We start from the raw sequence: 19390 nt of genomic DNA, 5'->3' as shown, positions 1-19390 counted from the left end.
GCTTGCGTGTAAAGCGAAGTGACGGTGGCGGGCGACAAAACGCTAAAAAAGGTAGTAGTTTTGTATATTTTCGATCGCTGATTCGATTGTGATATAAATGATCAACGAAAATGTCAGAGCGATAATGAAAAAGGAAATTGGGGTAATTTATAACAAGCAAAGGTGGCGACTATACTCTACGGTGATTTTAAAATTTTTCTTTTAATGATTTTTGTTTTTTTCGTGTCAATGTAAAGTGGGCGCGCCATTTCGTCGTAGGTACTGTGTGTTTTTCTCTCTAATAAAATTATACCAACACCATTGCCAGTGAAAATGAAATGAATTGAATTTGAATGCCTTTGCCTTGACTTTGAACCCCTTTGCTGGCACAAAAACTTGAAAAAATTCCGTAGACGTCAATTCGTGGCGTTCCCTTTTCTACCGCAGCGTCGATTCGCGTTCAGCCGGCAAAATGGGCGAATTCGTCATAGGCGCCGCATCAAATGCAATTCAAAAAATTGAACGCTGCTTATGCTGCTTGTCTGACTATTCATGTAGTGCAATGAATTTATTTGTATTTTTATTTATTTTTAATTTTGATTTTGAGTGTAACTTCTGCATTTTACTAGGGTAGTTCACAATTAAGTGCAAATAACGTGGCGGTGTAGAATTTGCGAATTTTGTGGGCAAATGCGACTTTATAAATTTTGTGGGCAGCCCAAGGAGAATTGATTAAAAATGGTACCGGTAAATCAGCTGATTTGTTTTTCTTTTTCTTTCGCTGTGTTCAATTGGCTGTCAGGCCAAAATGAAACAAGGCGAATTCATTATTTGTTTTCCACTTTGCTTTGACAATCAAACGCACAAAACATTGTTGTCGGTCTGGTGCAACCACCTTTAACGAATGCGCCTTGGGGCGAATTAAAGTATATACATTCGATTTTTGAATTTTTCAACTATTTGACATATTTAGTTTGTTTTTGACCGTTACAAATGTTAGACGTGTTTTGGTGTGTTCTACAATTTTCTGATATCGAAAAAAATTGATAAAAAAATCTGAATTTTTTTGCCAAAAATAGCCTCACAATCTTTCTTCAAGCAAAGGACTTGATGTATCGCGACTTTTTGTTGTTGCCAAAAAAAAAATACTTCAAAATGAACGAAGTTTTTCGAATATTGTCTAGATAAAGTCCGCATCACTAAAAGGAGCCATACCAAAGCGCTTTTTGGTCAGCGGTTGCTCGAGGAGAGCATTGAAGCAAATGTATTATTTCTGAGTAGGGCTTTCTTGAAGGATGAAAAATTCATAAATAAATATTTTTCGAGAAAAATAAAAAATCATCTTACTTTTTGAGCACGCCTCGTTTTACATATAAGAACATTTACTTGTTGTGTCGTTCGAGTTACAGACTAGCAGTTAGCAGACTTCGTCGCACTTATATTTTTAAGTATATTTCTGCGCGTTCTGCCTTCAAATGCTTTAGGATGTATTTTGTTCTTCAAGCCCGAAATCAAGAATATTTTTATTATTAACGGGAAACAGATACATACAATTTTTAAGGAAGCTAGTATTATATAAAATTATGTTTCTAAGAATTCGATATATCACACAGCTTCCTTCCCATAACCTTAGATGAAAAAATATATACAATATAACCAGAAACATGGTATAAAACATGGGAAAATGTAACAATTTCCCAAAAATCAAAATTAAGCTGAGATTATATGAATCTCGATGTCTTTTGTATTGCTTTTTAGGCAGAAGAGTAAGAGAACAAGTGACGAACAATTAAGTATTCTTTATAATTTTAGTATGGCACATACATACATACATACCTACATCACTGAAAAGCGCTTAGGCTAAGCTTCTCCTCTAATTCGTGGTGAGCACCTAAGGGCTTTCTTACAAAACAAATCAGCCCTTTTTGAAAGGCAGGTGAACTATAAGAGAAGCTTTCTCAGGGCAGAAATGCACTCTCGAGTTCGCCATTTCCTTTTAAGGGGTAATCACTGTTAGGAAATATGTGTGAGTGAGCTGAGCACTCACTCACAAGTTAGAATGCATATTCGTATTCGTATTAGTACGTGCATGTAAGTATACTAATTTTCATATTCGTATGCGCATTCGGATTCATATTCATATACGTATTCTCATCCGGGACAGAGTTCGAGTTCGTGTTCGTGTTCGTGTTTCGTATTTGTATTCTTATTTGTATTTGTATTTATATTTGGATTGGTATTCTTATTATCTTTAATAAATTATTAAAAAAAAGTAAACAAAGTATCATCATATGGGTATCGAATGAAAGGTATTTTTGACGGCTATACTTTAAACATATTTTTAAACAGGCTTGCTGTACTACGTTGAATGGAAAATGCTTGTTTAATTAATTATGAAAAAAATAAATAAACCAAGAGTGTCATAACTAAAATGCTAAGAAAAACGGCCCCAAAGTTTCCAATTTACTATGCCTCCCTAAGTAAAATTACATAGTCTTCACATGAAATCAGCGTATTCTAAATGCGACCTAACAAATGATGCAAAGAGAAATTTGAGATGGTATATGGATCAGAAACCGAGCATGGAAAATGATTTAAGGCACCTTATTGGTCTAGAACTTCGATAAATTCGTTTTTTTTTCATGTTATTCAAAAATATACTTGGAAATTTTTATATTGAAATTCGTTGTAGTTTGGACGTCACAGTCCTTTAAAACGAGACCGGTTTGTAGTACGACGCCCAGGTATAAGCGCGTTAACCGTGTTTCTCTCGAAACAAATTTTTCCGAGTTGGCGTTGGTATTTTCTCAAAAAGTACTGAACCGATTGATTTCGGATTGTTGATTTTTAATATGTTATTTAGTAGACTTGTAGCTCTCGCGGGTAGCAAAATAATAATTTTATAATCAATTTTTATATTTTTTTTAAGAGCGAGAACGTAAAAAAATCTTTTTTTTTTGTTTTTCCAATAATCAGATAAAAAAAGCAAAATTTGTGGCAAATGAAAATCAGCTGTTATTGTCAATAATAAATGGTATCAATAAAAGCTCACCTAAGATAATTCCCTGCGGGAATTCACAATTCGTTCCTAAATCCACACGCTCCTAGCCATCCCAGCACTACCTCTTCCCGCCCTCTCCCTATATCCCAACGATCTTTTTCTTTCACCTCACCTCCTTCATAATGGTATCCAAAGGTAACCATACCAACCTAACCTAACCTTCTAGAGATTTTGATAAAATTTCGAAAAAAAATTCTTGGATATTCATTTTCCAGGATTTCGACAAAAACTCAATTATCTACACACGAGAAGTAGTAATTGAGTATTTGAGTCAGTTTATGTTTTTGACATACTACTTTCGTAAAGATTTGTATTGTCAGAGAAATGCATCTACGTTAAGATTTTGCCAATTTGAAAAAAAAGAAGGACATCTGCAAAAATTAACCCAAACTGTACTAAACTACATACGTATACCATACATATGTACATAAATATTTTCTCAAGAAATTTAGTTCATTTGTCTGTTGGTTGGCGAGTTCCTCAAAAAAAACAAAAAAAAAAATTAAAAAACAAATTTTAAAATGTTTAATGCAACAAAGAGTAACGCCCGTCCTTTGCTTAAATTCTTACTGCCTCTGTTTGTTTACATTTTTCAAGAGCAAAGCAATATATTTTATGTAGCCTCGAAGCTGAATGCGAAAATTCGCATGCGATGTCGCTTGTGTGTGGCTACATATATACATACATACATACATACATACATAGACTTACATATGTATGAACATGCAAACATGCGCAAATGGCTGCTTAGTTTTTGTACTGCATATTACATACACATCCACACATACATCCACACGTTCGACTTGCATTTATTTTTCGTTCAACATTTCAAGTTCATTGCATTTCAAAATCAGTTGCAATTAACAACATTGAACTAATTTCGCTGTCAGGCAATTAAAATAGTTTTGGCAAAAGAGATTGAGAGACACGCCGACAACAACAAAAACAATATTGTAATATTGCCGGAGCAACAGAAGTACCGTTGCATGCAACACCGTTGGTCCCGATGACTTTCTGCCAGAGCGCCCCGTCCCACCCATACTTACGTCGCGCGCTTCTAGTCAAGATAGGTAGACAAATAGGCAAATAGACAGTCAAACGAGAGGTTTTGTGGCAAGTGGATTTACTTGCAGCATATCTCTGCACTTGAAACGCTTGCCGCTGATGCAAGTGTCACTTTTGCTGCTCTTTTTGTTGAGTGCATCGTCTGCTGCTGCTGCCACATGCATGACAAAGCGGAAATTAACACACAATTATTTTTCAGACTGCAATGGAGGAGCCGCGCGCAGACATATTATCAATGCCAGCCAATGTGGCATGCGGCAATCACTGCAACAGCTAGACGTCCCACTTCTTTTGCCCCACACACACACACATGCATATGTAGAATAGGCAATGACGTCGTCTGGCGGCTACAGCAACACCATTTCGATTTGACAGCTCATCAGCCAGCTCAAAATTGCCGCCCCTTTTGCTGTTACTGTCAGCGCGTTGCGACACCACGCCACATTGCATATAATTCCCTCTTGATTCTCAAAGTGAGCGCGCAAATTTTCAAACAACAATATTTCTTTCGCATGTACGAGTATTAAAAATGATGTACGCCTATAAAGTTGTCAGCTTTGATAGTTTAAAGATTTTTTGACAGTTGTGACTCGACGCACGCCTTTTTTCGTAGCCACCCATGTCAAGTTCAGAACCATCCACGAATGCGGGTTTTCCACAAAGTATTTATTATTTTTTCTCTGTCACGTAAAAGCCCCATTCGCCTCCAACCATCATTAAAGTAAGTGTGTGTGTGTGTGTGTGCATGTCTGCATGTATTTGCTATCGCCCGCTAACGTCTATTTCGCGCCTATTTTCGACTGAACAAATTTAATTCATAATTACCATAAACAGAAACTAATTTTTATAGCAACGATGCGTTTAATGAAATCCTACGTTCCCCCAATGGAATTGGCTGGAAATGCATGAAATCCCAAGACGCGCGTTCGCTTGGCCTGTAAGTTCATTGCTGCAAATCGACTTTGACATCAGTCGCGGCATTTTCAATTTTAATTAAATTAGTTCTGAATTCTTTTCTTCAATATGTTCTTCATTGAATTGCGTGCGCTGATTGTGGTATTTTTGGAATATAAAGAGCGTAAAATAACTATGGCACAGGAACCTATTGACAATTTATATTTTTTTCTAATATAATAATGTTTTTTTTGATAGAAAATATAAAATTAAAATAAATATAACAAATACAAGTAAAAATACTAAATTAAAATGAAGCCATAAAATTGAAAAAAAACTGTAAAAAAATAAAACTGAAAAAAATTAAATAAGAAAATAAAAAAAACTGTAAAATTAAAGTGAAAAAAAATATTAAATAAAAATAAAAATATTTAATTAAAATAAAAGATACAAGCTTTAAGTAAAAAATGTAAAATTAAAATGAAAAATGTAAAATTGAAGTAAAAATATTAAATACAAACTTTAAATAAAAACAAAAAACTATTATAAATGTCTATAAAAAATATAAAATTAAAAGAAAAATACTAAATTAAGCATAAACTAAAATATAAAATATATTTTGAAATACAAATATTAAATAAATATAGAAATATGAAATAAAAATGAAAATATTGAATACAAATACTAAACAAAAATAAAAATATAAACTTCAAATAGAAATATCAAACAAAACTAAAAAAAATAATTAAAATAAAAAATAAAAATATTTAATTAAGATAAAAATATAAATTAAAAATACAAAATTAAAATATTAAATAAAAATACTAAAAGAAAAATAAAAATATAAAATTGAAACAAAAATAACAAATAAAAATGTCAAATTAAAATATAAAGTTAAGCCTAAAATATTACAATAAGTTGAAATAAAAATATTATACAAAAACAAAAATGTAAAATTTAAATAAAAAGAAAAAAAATAAATACAAATAATATAATCAAAATATAAAAAATATAAAATAAAATTAAAAAATAAATAAAAGTATAAAATTAAAATTAAAATATTAAATAAAATTTCTAAACAAAAATAAAAATATAAAATTAAAACAAAAAAATTAGCTAAAATATTAAGTTAAAATAAAAAGAAAAAAAATGTAAATAAAAATATCTAATTAAAATAAAAGTTTTAAATTTAAAATAAAAATAAAATAAAATCATAAAATATAATAAAAATATAAAATTAAAATAAAAATATACAAATTTTATAAATAAAGATATCACTATTTTTTGCAAATAAAGTTCATTCTCCTGCAGAAATCATATAAATTCAACTCTCAAACCTTTTACAAATTAAAAAATAAATTTTAGCAAATTTGTACAAAATTTTAGCAAATTTTTACAAAATTTTCTTTAATCAGAATCAAACATTTTTAATCAGAATTTAAAAAAAAAATTCAGTTATTAAACTCGCAGTTTTCTAGCCCATTCAAAATCTCAAGTGGACCAAAATCACGTTGAGTTTTGAAAATTTGTTTCTTGATGAAATTGGGTGTTCTCTTGCATATAAATCGAGGTCTATTATATAGAGCAAACGCACAAGGAATTCATAAATAGTTTCAGTCACATAGGTAACTAATTACTCTAATGTTCATCGGGCCTGCCAGTTTTTGTGTCATGAGCTTAATCTCTCTGACAATGCGCCCAACGTGGGCTGCCAAGTTCTCAACCGGAGCTCGATTACAATAGAATAATGAGTTGTCTTTTTAAAAGGGTATTCTAAAGTAGTAAATACTGCGGTTTGAGTTAGTTAGCCTGAGACTACGATTTGGGTTAGTACTACACCCAAAACCGAACAGCTTCGCAATATCATGGAATTCAGCCGCTCATTAAATAAAATCCAATTGACTCTCATTCATTCATTTTCCTACAAATCAAAATAAATGCATCTCTTTCGATTTGACGAATCTACTTTTGATATTTATTGAATTGATTCACTGAATTTCCTATATTACCATAAGTCTGTTAATATACCAGCTTATAAGCGAGTTATTCACTAATTTACTGCAGCTAAACACTGATTTACACTCAGCCAAGTACAACTCAATTCCCTCCAATTAAGACCACTTTATCCAGCCAACAGCGGAGTTCATGCGCGTATTCATGCCCAGCTATCTTATCGCCTTGTGTTGCCTTATATGGCTGTGAATAACAACAAAACAAACAAGCAAGTGCGCCACATACATGGCGCCGTCACAGAGAATTAAAGTATCGAACGACGAATTTAAACTGACACTACGCCAAAACAGAGCAGACAAGCAAATTAACCAAATAAAAGGCATCAAATACTAAAATTAAGTGAAATACTTTGAATCGCATCCAATAGTGTAGGAATACTTCGAAATTGATGGTGGTTAAGTCACGTAACTTAAATTATAATTATCGTGTCTAAGTCGGAAAATCTCTGGCGCAGACACCACGCGTGAAATAAGCCGCCAATATATAAATGGATTAAATGTGCTTCGACTGGACAATATCGTAAGCCACCAGCGACAATAAAAGGTTTATCATTGAAGTAATTAGAGTGGAAAAGGCAAAAGAAAAGGCCGAAGGCACTTGCTTCGCAGCCTGTGTCGATTGTGCACGAAATGTAGAGAATTTTCCAATGAAACTGTTCACAGCACATAATTTAGTGGGCATCAGCCTTTCTAATTGAATGAGTAGAACATTTTTTGTTTATGATTTGAGTGGCGGCGCACAGCGGTGTTGAGACAATTTTGTCGCCATTGGTGGTGTGGTTGCAAGGAAAGAAAGTAAGAAAAACCTATGGCGACAGGATAATAACTTTGATAATCAGGCTTTGCCGCTTATTGGAAAGCGATTAATTTGAAGACAGAAGACGAAATAATGGTGGGGAGCGAAGCAGATGAGAGTAACAGCGCGAGCTTGAGACTGGGGGAACACCCGCGGTGTGTTGAAAGCCGCACAGCCACAAATGGCCAAATGGCAGTGATATGAGTAGAATGAAATGCATTGACATCTGACCACATTTGAGGAAAGCGATATAAGCATTTTGTTTAAAAAATTATGCAAATTGCTGGAAAAGAGTTTGAATTTGGATATTTAAATTTAATTAATAATTGAACACTCAAAAGGCAGAGCTGACGACGTGTCATGGATAGACAAGAAAATATAAAAGTAATTTACTACTGATAATTTAGAAAGTGATTTATTTAAAGATGTCTATGGCTGAATATCAGAAATAACAAATACAAAATTAAAGAAAAACGTAAATTTTTGGGTCATTAAAATTTATTTTTTACATAAAAATTTTTAGTTTGAAACTTATATAAAATATTGCGTTTAAAACTGAAAATAATTCAAATATGATTATGCCAAAATACGAGAAATAATAACAAAAAAAAAGAACTTAAAATGCCATTTTTTCTTATGTTTGAATATGAAACTAATTTTATGAACAATTATTAAGTTATTTATTTAAAAAAATGAAGCATAAAACTGAAAAAAATTAAAAAAAAATTAAAAAAAAAATATGAATTATTTATTTAAAAAATATCGAGCATAAACCAGAAAACAACGAAAATGCATAAATACGAGAAATAACAAAAAAAGCACTAAAAGTCTTTTATTTCCGTTTTTATGTAAAAGAATTTATGAAAAATTATTTTATTATTTATTTTATAAAAGTCGAGTATAAAACCGAAAAAAATTAAAAAACAAAAATTAAAAATAAAATTAATGAAAAATTATTAAATTATATATTTAAAAAAAAAAGACGAGCATAAAACTGAAAGTAAATAAAAAAAAAATAAAAATAAAAAAAAAATTATGAAAAATTAGTAAATTATTTATTAAAAAAAAAGTAGCACATAAAACCGAAAAAAATTAAAAAAAAAAAATTATGAATTATTTATGAAAATTATGAAATGTATGAAAAATGATTAAATTATTTATTTTATAAAAGTGAAGCATAAAACTGATAATAATTAAAAAAAAATTAAAATATCAAGTTTTGAACTTTTTTTTTAAATTTTCAATTATTTATTTAAAAAAAATCGAGGATAAAACTGAAAATACATCAAAAAAAATATTAAAAAAAAAATTATGAAAAATTAGTAAATTATTTATTAAAAAAAATATAGCATAAAACTGAAAATAATTCAAAAATGCATAAATAAGAGAAAAAATAAAAAACTAAAACCCTTTTTTTATTTCCCTTTTTATATAAAACAATTTATGAAAAATTATTATATTATTTATTTTATAAAAGTCGAGTATAAAACCGAAAAAAGTTAAAAAATAAAAAAAAAATGAATAAAAAATTTTTAAATTATATATAAAATAAAAACGAGCATAAAACTGAAAGTAATTAAAAAAAAATTAAAAAAAAGTTTGAAAAATTACAAAATTATTTATTTAAAAAAATGTATCAAAAATTAGTAAACCATTTTTTCATAAAAGTCAAGTATAAAACTGAAAAAAATAAAAAAAAATGTAAATAAAATTTTTTGAAAAATTATTCAATTATTTATTTAAAAAAAAATCGAGCTTACAAATGAAAATAATTCAAAAATGCATACGGCTTAATAAGGAAATGATAAAAAAAAACACTTTTAACGCAGTTTTTTTCTGATTTTATATACCAAAGAAAAGTGCAAAAGGCCTGAGTAGATTGAGTTGAGAGTCCTTTAACTAAAATCACCAAATACGCACAACTTAGAGCTGGCGAATGTATTTGGAATCCTCTTAAAATCTATTTATTTTGTTGTTGGTTTGCGCCTTAAGCCATAACAAGCGACAGACGTCCAGGGGTGTGCGTCAAATTAATGTGACATGATTTTCAGCTCTTTCGATTGCTCTGCGTGTGTGTACTAAGGACCTGCTCACTGGCCAGGATGCAAGTAGAGCAATTCCTTATTGTTGTACTGCACTTCTTATTTTTTTTTTTTTGTTTTCCCTTTTTTTGGCTGTAGCTCATTTCACTTTTGCTGAGTGTCTTCTCGGCTGAATGACCGGTTGATTGACTCAGCATGGGCACATCCTTTTATATGTATTATATTTATATATATGTGTTCATATATGCATGTGTGCATGTATGCGTTTGCGGGTAGGGGTTCTTAATTATTTTTGTTAAATGTGCCGCAAAAGAATAATCGTCTGACACATTTGCAGGGCGCCACGACCCAGTTGAAAATGACAAGTGAGACAATTGTTTGCCTTTTCAATGTGTCTGTTTTTTGCTAGACTTCGTTGTTTTTTGTTTTCGCTAGACTTTGTTGCCGTATATTGTTTTTTTGTTTTGTTTTTGCCCTTTGGCTTATGTTCTTCTATCGTTGGTCCTACTTTATGCATAGGGCTGATCTACTTACAAACATGCTTAGAAAAATATGTGTGAATGTAGATCGCCTGCGGTGATGCTTGTATTTTGGTATTTTTTAAATTTATATTCCGCAGGATGTGAAAATGATACTCTTTCAAATATTTATTTATTTCTCAGTTACAACATTTTTGTAGTTAATTTTCCTTGTTGTGGATGGTAATTTATTTGATTAGCTTAAGTGTTCAGAATTTTTGGTACTCCAGGAAAACGGCAAACGGTTCAACTTCATCCTTGGTTTTGGAAGTAAAATATAAAAAATTTCAAATGTGATTATATCCATACCGTGAACCTGAAATCAGTTCTTATACCCGAAAACAACAATTAACTTTTGAATGAAATTGACGTAATAAAATCGACGTTATAAAAATTAAATTGCTAAAATTTTTTTTACAATAATATTTTTATTCCACCTTAAAATAAAAAAAAAAATAAATAATTGGCGCATACACTTCTGTTAGGTGTTTGGCCGAGCTCCTCCTCCTATTTGTGGTGTGCGTCTTGGTGTTGTTCCACAAATGGAGGGACCTACAGTTTCAAGCCGACTCCGAACGGCAGATATTTTTATGAGGAGCTTTTTCATGGCAGAAATACACTCGGAGGTTTGCCATTGCCTGCCGAGGGGCGACCGCTATTAGAAAAATGTTTTTATTAATTTTGCTTTCACCGAGATTCGAACCAACGACCTGTCTGTGAATTCCGAATGGTGATCACGCACCAACCCATTCGGCTACGGCTGCTTATTCCACCTTAAGCACATTTAAATGAGCTCCAGTTTTATACTCAATTTCTGTAAAATTATTATAACTTTGCCTGATAAATGTTTTAAATGATTAGAAAATTAAAATTCCCCTAATTCTTTGTTTTCGTTTTAGTTTTTATACGCAAATTTATTTATATTTTTGCTTTTATAAAAATTTTACAGATAAAAGCAAAACTTCAAACGGTTGTAAACGTTTTTTATCATTTCTCATATTCAGTGAAATGAACCTTTACATCATTTTAAAATTCTTGGTCAAGATTTCTTGTAAAATAAACAAGAATACAATTTTTTTGTAAATATAAACTCAAATTTTAAATTTTTTATAAAAAAAAATTTAAATGCAGAAAATAAATAATAAATAACAAATACATATATAATAAAAAATATTGCAACTTGAGTTTTTTTTCTACCAAAAAATTATAATCTAAAAGTCGAGTATAAAAACTAAAAAAAATCAATAAAAAATTGTTTAGAAAACTTTTATAATAAAAAAAATGTTGACTAAATTTGTTGTAAAATAAACAAGTTATTAAAAATAAAATTGTGTCACCTTGTGCGATTCAATTTTTTTTGTGAAAATAAATTTAAGCTCAAATTTTAAATTTTTTATAAAAAAAACATTTTAAGATAGAAAATAAATAATAGATAAATATATAATGAAAATTATTACAACTTCAATTTTTTCCTACCAAAAAATTATAATCTAAAAGTCGAGTATAAAAAGTTCAAAAAAGCTCAATAAAAAATAGTTTAAAAAACTTTTAAGTTAAAAAAATTTTGTTTAAATTGAGAAAGTTTAATTTTAAAATATTTGTATTTAAATTTTTTTTGGCAAAAATTCATAACGATTAGAAATTTTTTAAATATAGAAAATAGATAATAAATAAATAATAAAAATTATAGCAACTTCAATTTTTTTCTCTACCAAAAAATTATAATCTAAAAAAAGATTAGAAATTTTTTAAATATAGAAAGCAAATAATAAATATATGTATAATAAAAATTATTGGAACTTAAATTTTTTTCTAACAAAAAATTATAATCTAAAAGTCGGGTATAAAAACTAAAAAAAAATTCAATGAAAAAATTTTTAAATTTTGTATAAAAAAAAATTTTTTAATTATAAAAATCTAATTTAAAAAATTTTATTTTTAATTTAAGGTTTACAATTAATTTAAAATATAACTAAAGTTTAAAAAAATTGTTTTTTGGTAAAATCTTATAAGGATTGCAAATTTTTTAAATATAGAAAGTAAATAATAAATAAATAAATATAGAATGAAAATTATTGCAACTTCAATTTTTTCCTACCAAAAAATTATTTATTTTTTATTTTTATTTTTAAAAGCTTACATGATAATAAAATTATAAGTAACCTTAAGCAAACGCAGCGCTAGCAGCAGAGGCTTTCGGTTGGACTACCAAAACAATTTGTTTTTAATTAATTTAAAATTTAGTTTAAAAATTCATCTCAATTAAACAGTTTTTTTTTTAATTAATTTAATTTAAAAAATTTTGTTTTATTTAATTTAATTTTTTATTTTAACTTTTTTTTTTTGGTAGAAACTCAACGGACACAGTTCTGGATTATTTATTGCCAAAAATAATGTTATTCTATTGGCAAATCTGTTTAAGGCTGCGTTTTGCTAGTATCCATTCGAATATATTTGCTTTGCAAAGACGAACTGAATTGCCTAATGCAAACGAATCAGAACAAATAAAAACAAGCTGTTATTTTCTAACGAACCTATTCTACCTATTATCTCCTTTCCTGATCCAAAACGAATAATGACGGAGTACAAAAACCGACAAATATCGATTATTGATCCAAAATCCTTTCAGAAGGATTACCCTTTATTTTGTCAGATCTTAGCTCAAGTTCTACTGAGAAAATTTACTATCACTTTGGCTTAACGTATACGTATGTACATATGTGTAAGTATAAATGTATGTAGGTATGTAAGTATGTGTAGCATTTGTTTACCAGACAATGCCAGCCAGCCAAATATAAGTCAGAGAGCAACCAACCACAAAAGGCGCAATAGAGGACAACCAGTCAAATGCAGTGGAAAACAAAAAAAAGCAAACAAACGAAAAAAAGGTCGGCCAAAATTACAAAGAAAGGATATTTCATTGTTCAATTCATTATTGCATTCGAATTTGTCATCTCGTTTATTGTGTGAAAAAATTAAGAGCACTTCTCAAATACAATGAAAAAAAATGCAATGCGATCCCCTCCAAAGGATGTGACTGTATTTTAATTTATTGCGGCGGTATTACCTCAATCTTTTAACGGTTTAAGGATAACAAGGAATGCAATAAATTATGAAGGTGAGGAAAATGTTTGGGGGAAGAACAAAAAGAGGAATCGAGGGAAAGTCCTTGTTTGCGACTTATTGCCATTGGAATGTGATGACAAAGTGTGATACGAAGAATGTCAATGTTTGATGGATTAAAGAGTGCCTCTTGAATTATTGAATTACTGAATAAAATAGTTGCGACAGAGCAGATAAGACATGGAAGTTCTATTGTTCTGCATCATTAATACCAAATTATGCGACTTCCGTTTTGCGGATTTTAGTGTGGGGGTTGCATGAAAGCACGCGTTTTTAGTAAGATACAAGGTGGCGCAAAATTAATCATTCTATCGGAAAATTTATAATTTTTACAAATGGCGTCATATTTGGCACTCGTGAATGGGACAGCATTTGCATACAAACAGACAAGCAATTGAGCACGTAAAGGTCGAAATAAAGATTTCCATCACTCAAAAAAAATTTTTTTTTTCATTTGATAGAAAAGTTATTTTGCAAATATTTAAAAAATAAGCGAGGAATAATGATTTCACAACTATTAATTTTTATAAAAAAAAAGCGAAGAAGATAAGGAAATCTGTAAGAATGAGGTTACCACACTGCGATACAGATTTGATAGATAATTTCCAAAAGTTATTCAAAAACCAAATTGGCTTATTAATGTGGTGCCACCTTGTAGAATCGTCACTGCATGAAAATAGATACGTTCATACATACACACTCACATTTACCTATACAACGATAATTTATATAAATAGATGTTCTGTCAACTTACCGAGCCATACACAGCGCCGCACGCATCCATGCACAAAAACAGGCAGGTGGCAACACCTTGAATTTTTATGCGCCCCACATCGACAGTCGAACGTTGAAATATAGCTGTAAGTTGAAAAGAAAGAAAGAAAAATACACACATTAAAATTAAGTATTAGAGATTTTTTAGTGTCAGATATTTACTCATAAGAAAGTTCTAATGAAATTAAATATATTTTTAAGCAGCAATGAAATAATATTTCACTTTTATATACAAATTGGCGAAACTGAGAGCTGTTCGCTTCATAATATTGCAAAAAACAAAGTCCAACTTAGGCAAGAACGTGATTACTTTAACAGGTTCCGTTAAGCGTCAATCCGACATCAATCGAAAGTCGCAAGGACTGATTGGGTGATCCCAATCGCCAGAACTTTACAAATTCTGTTTTTTATTATATCCAAATCAGTCCAATTATCGAACTTGTGAATGAAATAAAAATTCCAGACTAGGTTAGAATCAGTTAGGTTAGGCTAGAAATAAGTTCACTGGGATGACAAATGCTGAAAATGGTAGGGAAGAATAATGTTTCCATACAAATTAGCAAATAAGCAATCGTACAACTGCTTCAATGGGCAATACCGAAAACTATTAGGACACCTCTCTTACAAAGTGATTTACCTACACACTATGTGTAATAGCATTTTCAGAAGCAGTTTTGGGTGCCACCGAGCGAGATGTTCTTTTAATCCTGTGGTGGAACATTGCTGAAAAAGTTATATGGACCTTTAATTTTACACAGTCGGAAACGACTTCAGGATTCAAATCGCTCTTTGACTGTCAACACAACATTTTTAATCACACATTTTTTTAATTTTTATCATTTTTTAAACCGAAAAAATATTTGCTCAAAAAAAGTTATCATGAACAAAATATTTAAAACGATAACTAACCTCAATAAGAGACAGATTGCGGGCTGATAATATTCACTTCAATATAAGTCCTGAGTGGGGAATCTTTGCTTGCGAAAATAGGACAGATGAGGCGGGGATGATAATATATTGTAATAATAATAATTAGTTACTATACGACATCTGGTGTCCGCATAGGCCATGGAGTTGATGATATGATCTCACTTAATTGTGTTCCAAGCAACAAACTACAGCAGAATGGATATAAAGCAATTTTGACATTCGGCGCATGGCATAGTGTCCGATCAAGAGCAGGCAACCGCAACTCTCCGGCTTTGTTAGCCTAAGAAGCTCCTTCAGTCACCAACGGTGTGTGCATATATCCAAAATGCTTTTCGATATATCTGAGCTATTGCTGAGCTTACACAGCAACTATCAATACAGGAGTTGCTATAGGTTGTCAAACAGGGCGCCTTCACTCTCTTTATTCGGATAGAACACTTGAGAATTCTCAGTTGGTTCAACAGCCAAGTAGTCTCCTACAATGCCACTGTAATATTTTGCACAAATCGACTTGATGAAGAAGTATTTAGAAGCAAACGAAGGGCAGCTTAGATATTCTCCAACCACATAATTTTGACTTTCCCTGCTTGCTGCTTGGCTACAGAAGGGAAAATGAGCACCTTAAGCGATATAATATGATACTAGTGAGCATCAAATGGCTGTCTCTGCTTAAAATAAACCAAAGTAAACCAGAAGTCTAAATTTAAGTTTCCGCACAGTTTTTGACAGAAAATAACTTCTCCAACCCGTGTATCGCATTTCAAGCCGTTCATGAATAGATTCCCCGATCCTTGATTGCAGAGCACACAACTCGCATACTCGCCCTGTGAAAAGACTTATGAAGATAGGTGCCATAGATGCATATGGTATTGTTCTATTAGATATAAGTTCGAAGTTTCTAGAGCTAGCCTCGTTTTTCGTGCGTGTTATTTAGTTACGATGTCGCAGTGGACGAGGGAAAAGGTGCGAAGCGTATTTCAAGGCCAATGATCCGTGTGCGACTGCTCGTCGTACATTTTGTTCACATTACAAAAAATTTGATATTTACGTAATGACCCAAGTAAAGGTTTGAGTCGTTTATAAGGTCAAAGTTTCCGAGCAAAAAGTTCGATGGCAAATAGCACATGGCCAGCGCTCAGCCGAGAGGTGATAAGCCGTTTCGGTGGCATATCCTGGTCATCAAGGTCGCCCGATCTCACTCCTATGGACTTTTTCCTGTGGCGATATCTTAAAAGGAAACAAGCCCAATGAATGGCCAACTCAGCGCGATAAGAAAATATCGTTTGCAAGGTTAATGGCATTCCGACATCACTTCTACAGCGAGTGGCAGGGAATACGGAAGGCAGATTCCAACAGTTATCCCATGAAATGGTTAACTTTTAGAGTAAATTTGTAATTTGTCTCCTTTGTAATAGTTGTTGAGATAAACTTTTGTGATAAAGATTTTTTTTTTTATTTAATTTAGTTTTCAATTCCTAACTCTGCCACTGGGCATCCTTTATGTAACTTATCCTTTGTCTCTTCTTCAATTTCAAGTTACGGGAAAACTATTTGCCCAGGCACTTAATGCAATCCCAATTATTTATTTATTTATATCGATTATTTATTTTAAGTGTCAGAAACTTAATGCAAAAAATGCAAGACAGAATTTTGCTTTCAAAACTAACTTTTTTTAGCTCAAAACTAAATGCTAACACCCTCGCAATATGAATTTTGAGAATTAATTAATAATTTCCAAAGTCCATGAAGCCTTTTCATTTGCCCTTAATCATGAGTTGCCCTAATATTTCAATCAATACTGGACATATCCGTTTTCTCAAGACCAGTTTAGAAAATTCGTTTAATTTGTGTTAATTAACGCTTAAAACTAAGAAACTGCCTACATATTTGACACGAAAACTCCAACTAACCAAATCCCCTATACTCGAGCTCTTTTCATCACGAAATTAAAAAAAAATAATAATTTTTTGGTTTCTTTAATATTTTCTTTACTAGCATTTTTTTACAAGTTTTCATTCAGCATTTTTTAATTTCCGTTCATTAAAGACATTAGCCTTTTCGTGCTTTTAGTAGCCAACATTCGCGTGTAGTCTAATTTCGTTAGGCCTATGTTGTGTTAAATTAGTTTACCGTTATACTAATATACATAACACACAAGTCAGGTTGATTGCCTGTTAATCGCTTAGGCCTAATGGATTTGCTCATTAATGACTCCAACTTTAGTTAAATTAATAAAGACCGGCCATTTCATGAAATGTTGCTTCACTGCCATGCACTTATGAGTGTGTGTGTGGATGGATGTATATATAGGTGATAAGTGTGGATGTACATTTGTACAAAAGTAAATATATTGGTAACTGCTAATTTGGTTAAGCTGTTAATTATAGAGATTATAATCGCGTGATTCCAGTCGAAAGCTAACACGCAATGCAGTGAGCGACAAGGGGTATGGGAATAAGAGGGTCATGTGAGGTTCCATGAAGCTTTTATAATACTTAGGTGCTGTTGGGGGATTTTAAAATAAAATTATTGTTCTAGAAATCGAATTTAAAGCTCTTTAAGTGAATATGTAATTAAATTTAAATGAATTTGTCTTTAAATTTATGTATAAAAAATGAATTGGAGTGGCTTTGTTAGAAGATGATTTCGTGCAATTAAAAAATATTAATAATAGTATTATATATTATACAAATTGTATCGTGATTTACTCTTAACGGAATTAAATGCCAGGAAATTACAAACTGAAGTTAAAAGGGCCCAGATACGGCAAGCGGCTACCAAAGTCAAGGGAATGCTAACCACATTAGTGGCAAACGTCGCTGGACCAACATAGATCAAAAGAAGGCCTATCATGGCGGCTCCCAACTCAATTCTCCTGTACGGCAGCTAAGTGTGGGGAGATGCGCTAAACTGCAAAACCAGCGCAGAGCACTGAAGGCTATGCAACGAATAGCGATACTCAGAGTTGCCTCAGCCTATCGCATTGTCTCTGGTGCTGCAGGCTTAGTGATAGAAGGGAGATACCCGTCTGCCTCATGGCCCGTGAATGAATGGGACTCCAAGAAAAAACACGTCGTAACTAGCATGGCAGAACGCAGATGGTAAATCCTGCTGCGGTGGAAAAGCCACTGACACTGAACCGAGTAGCAGATGGACAGCAAAACCCATTCCAACAACAGGCAAATGGGTATAAAGGAACTTCGGGGAGGTCAATTAGCTCAGTTCCTCTCGGGGCAGGGATACTTTCGGAGACACCTATACTACATGGGCAAGGTAAGCGATCCTAAGTTCATATACTGCGAAGCGGCGAGCGATGACGCTGAACACACGATATTTAGTTGAAACAGATAGCTCGAGAAAAGAAATGCTCTGAGGAAGCAGATTGGCGATATCGCACCAAGCAACATAATCAACAAATGCTCGAACGCAAGGACAGCTGGAACGCGGTAAAGAGGTACATCGAGGACGTACTATGCAAAAAAAGGGTAGACCTCAACAGAGCGAGGGCGCACAAATAGAGACACAAGAAGACGAGCCTATGACATGAAAACTGGCTACAAATACCGTGGACCCAGACTTGGGTGAATAGAATTTATCCTTTATGGATGCCGTTCTGGGCCCTCACGAAGTAATGCAGAAGGTAGTCCCGGGAAGGGTGCCTTGCCAGAAAGAGTGGAGGGATTGAGAACTCATAACTAGACGCAGTAGATGAGTGCATTTTGCGAAGGCATTTTCAACCCTACCCACCCAATTATTTTCACTTTGTCGTAAAATTAATGTAAAAAAAATAAGTCAATTGCTCGTATGCATAGTAAATGTTTTAAGCCGGGGACATACTTCGTAGTACTTGTGGCGTTAACTTCTGGGTTGTCATTTTATACAACGTGGCGCAAAATTAGTCATCCTATCGGAAAAAAATATAGTAATAAAATATGGAAAAAGAAAATTAGTTCTGAATCAGTAAATGGTTTTTTTCTTTATAAAGATGGCGCAAAATTAATCACCCTTTCGGAAAATATAGACTTAAGTAATAAAATATTGAAAAGAAAAAAATCAGTTTTGAATCAGTGATTTTTTTATTAAAAAAGATGGCGCAAAATTATTCATCCAATTGGAAAAAAAGTATAGTAATAAAATATTGAAAAGATAACAATCAGTTTTGAATCAGTGAACTTTTTTTCTTTATAAAGGTGACG

The 19390-nt window shown here is 31.7% G+C and overlaps 1 protein-coding gene across 1 annotated transcript in view; it reads right to left on the bottom strand.

The window, feature by feature from the left end:
* LOC129246222 (putative uncharacterized protein DDB_G0277255) overlaps positions 1 to 19068 on the bottom strand; it is a 41692-nt gene extending 22624 nt beyond the window's left edge. The window contains exons 1-2 of the mRNA XM_054884899.1: positions 19032 to 19068; positions 14245 to 14348 (exon numbers count right to left, since the gene is read on the bottom strand). Of these exons, the coding sequence (XP_054740874.1) occupies positions 14245 to 14348; positions 19032 to 19068 (141 nt within the window). The remainder of the gene's footprint in view (positions 1 to 14244; positions 14349 to 19031) is intronic.
* Between the last annotated feature and the right edge of the window lie 322 nt (positions 19069 to 19390).

Source organism: Anastrepha obliqua, chromosome 1 (genome assembly GCF_027943255.1).
Source record: "Anastrepha obliqua isolate idAnaObli1 chromosome 1, idAnaObli1_1.0, whole genome shotgun sequence".
In the NCBI taxonomy this organism is placed as follows: Eukaryota; Metazoa; Arthropoda; class Insecta; order Diptera; family Tephritidae; genus Anastrepha; species Anastrepha obliqua.
This window is presented reverse-complemented; position numbering and strand designations above follow the sequence as displayed.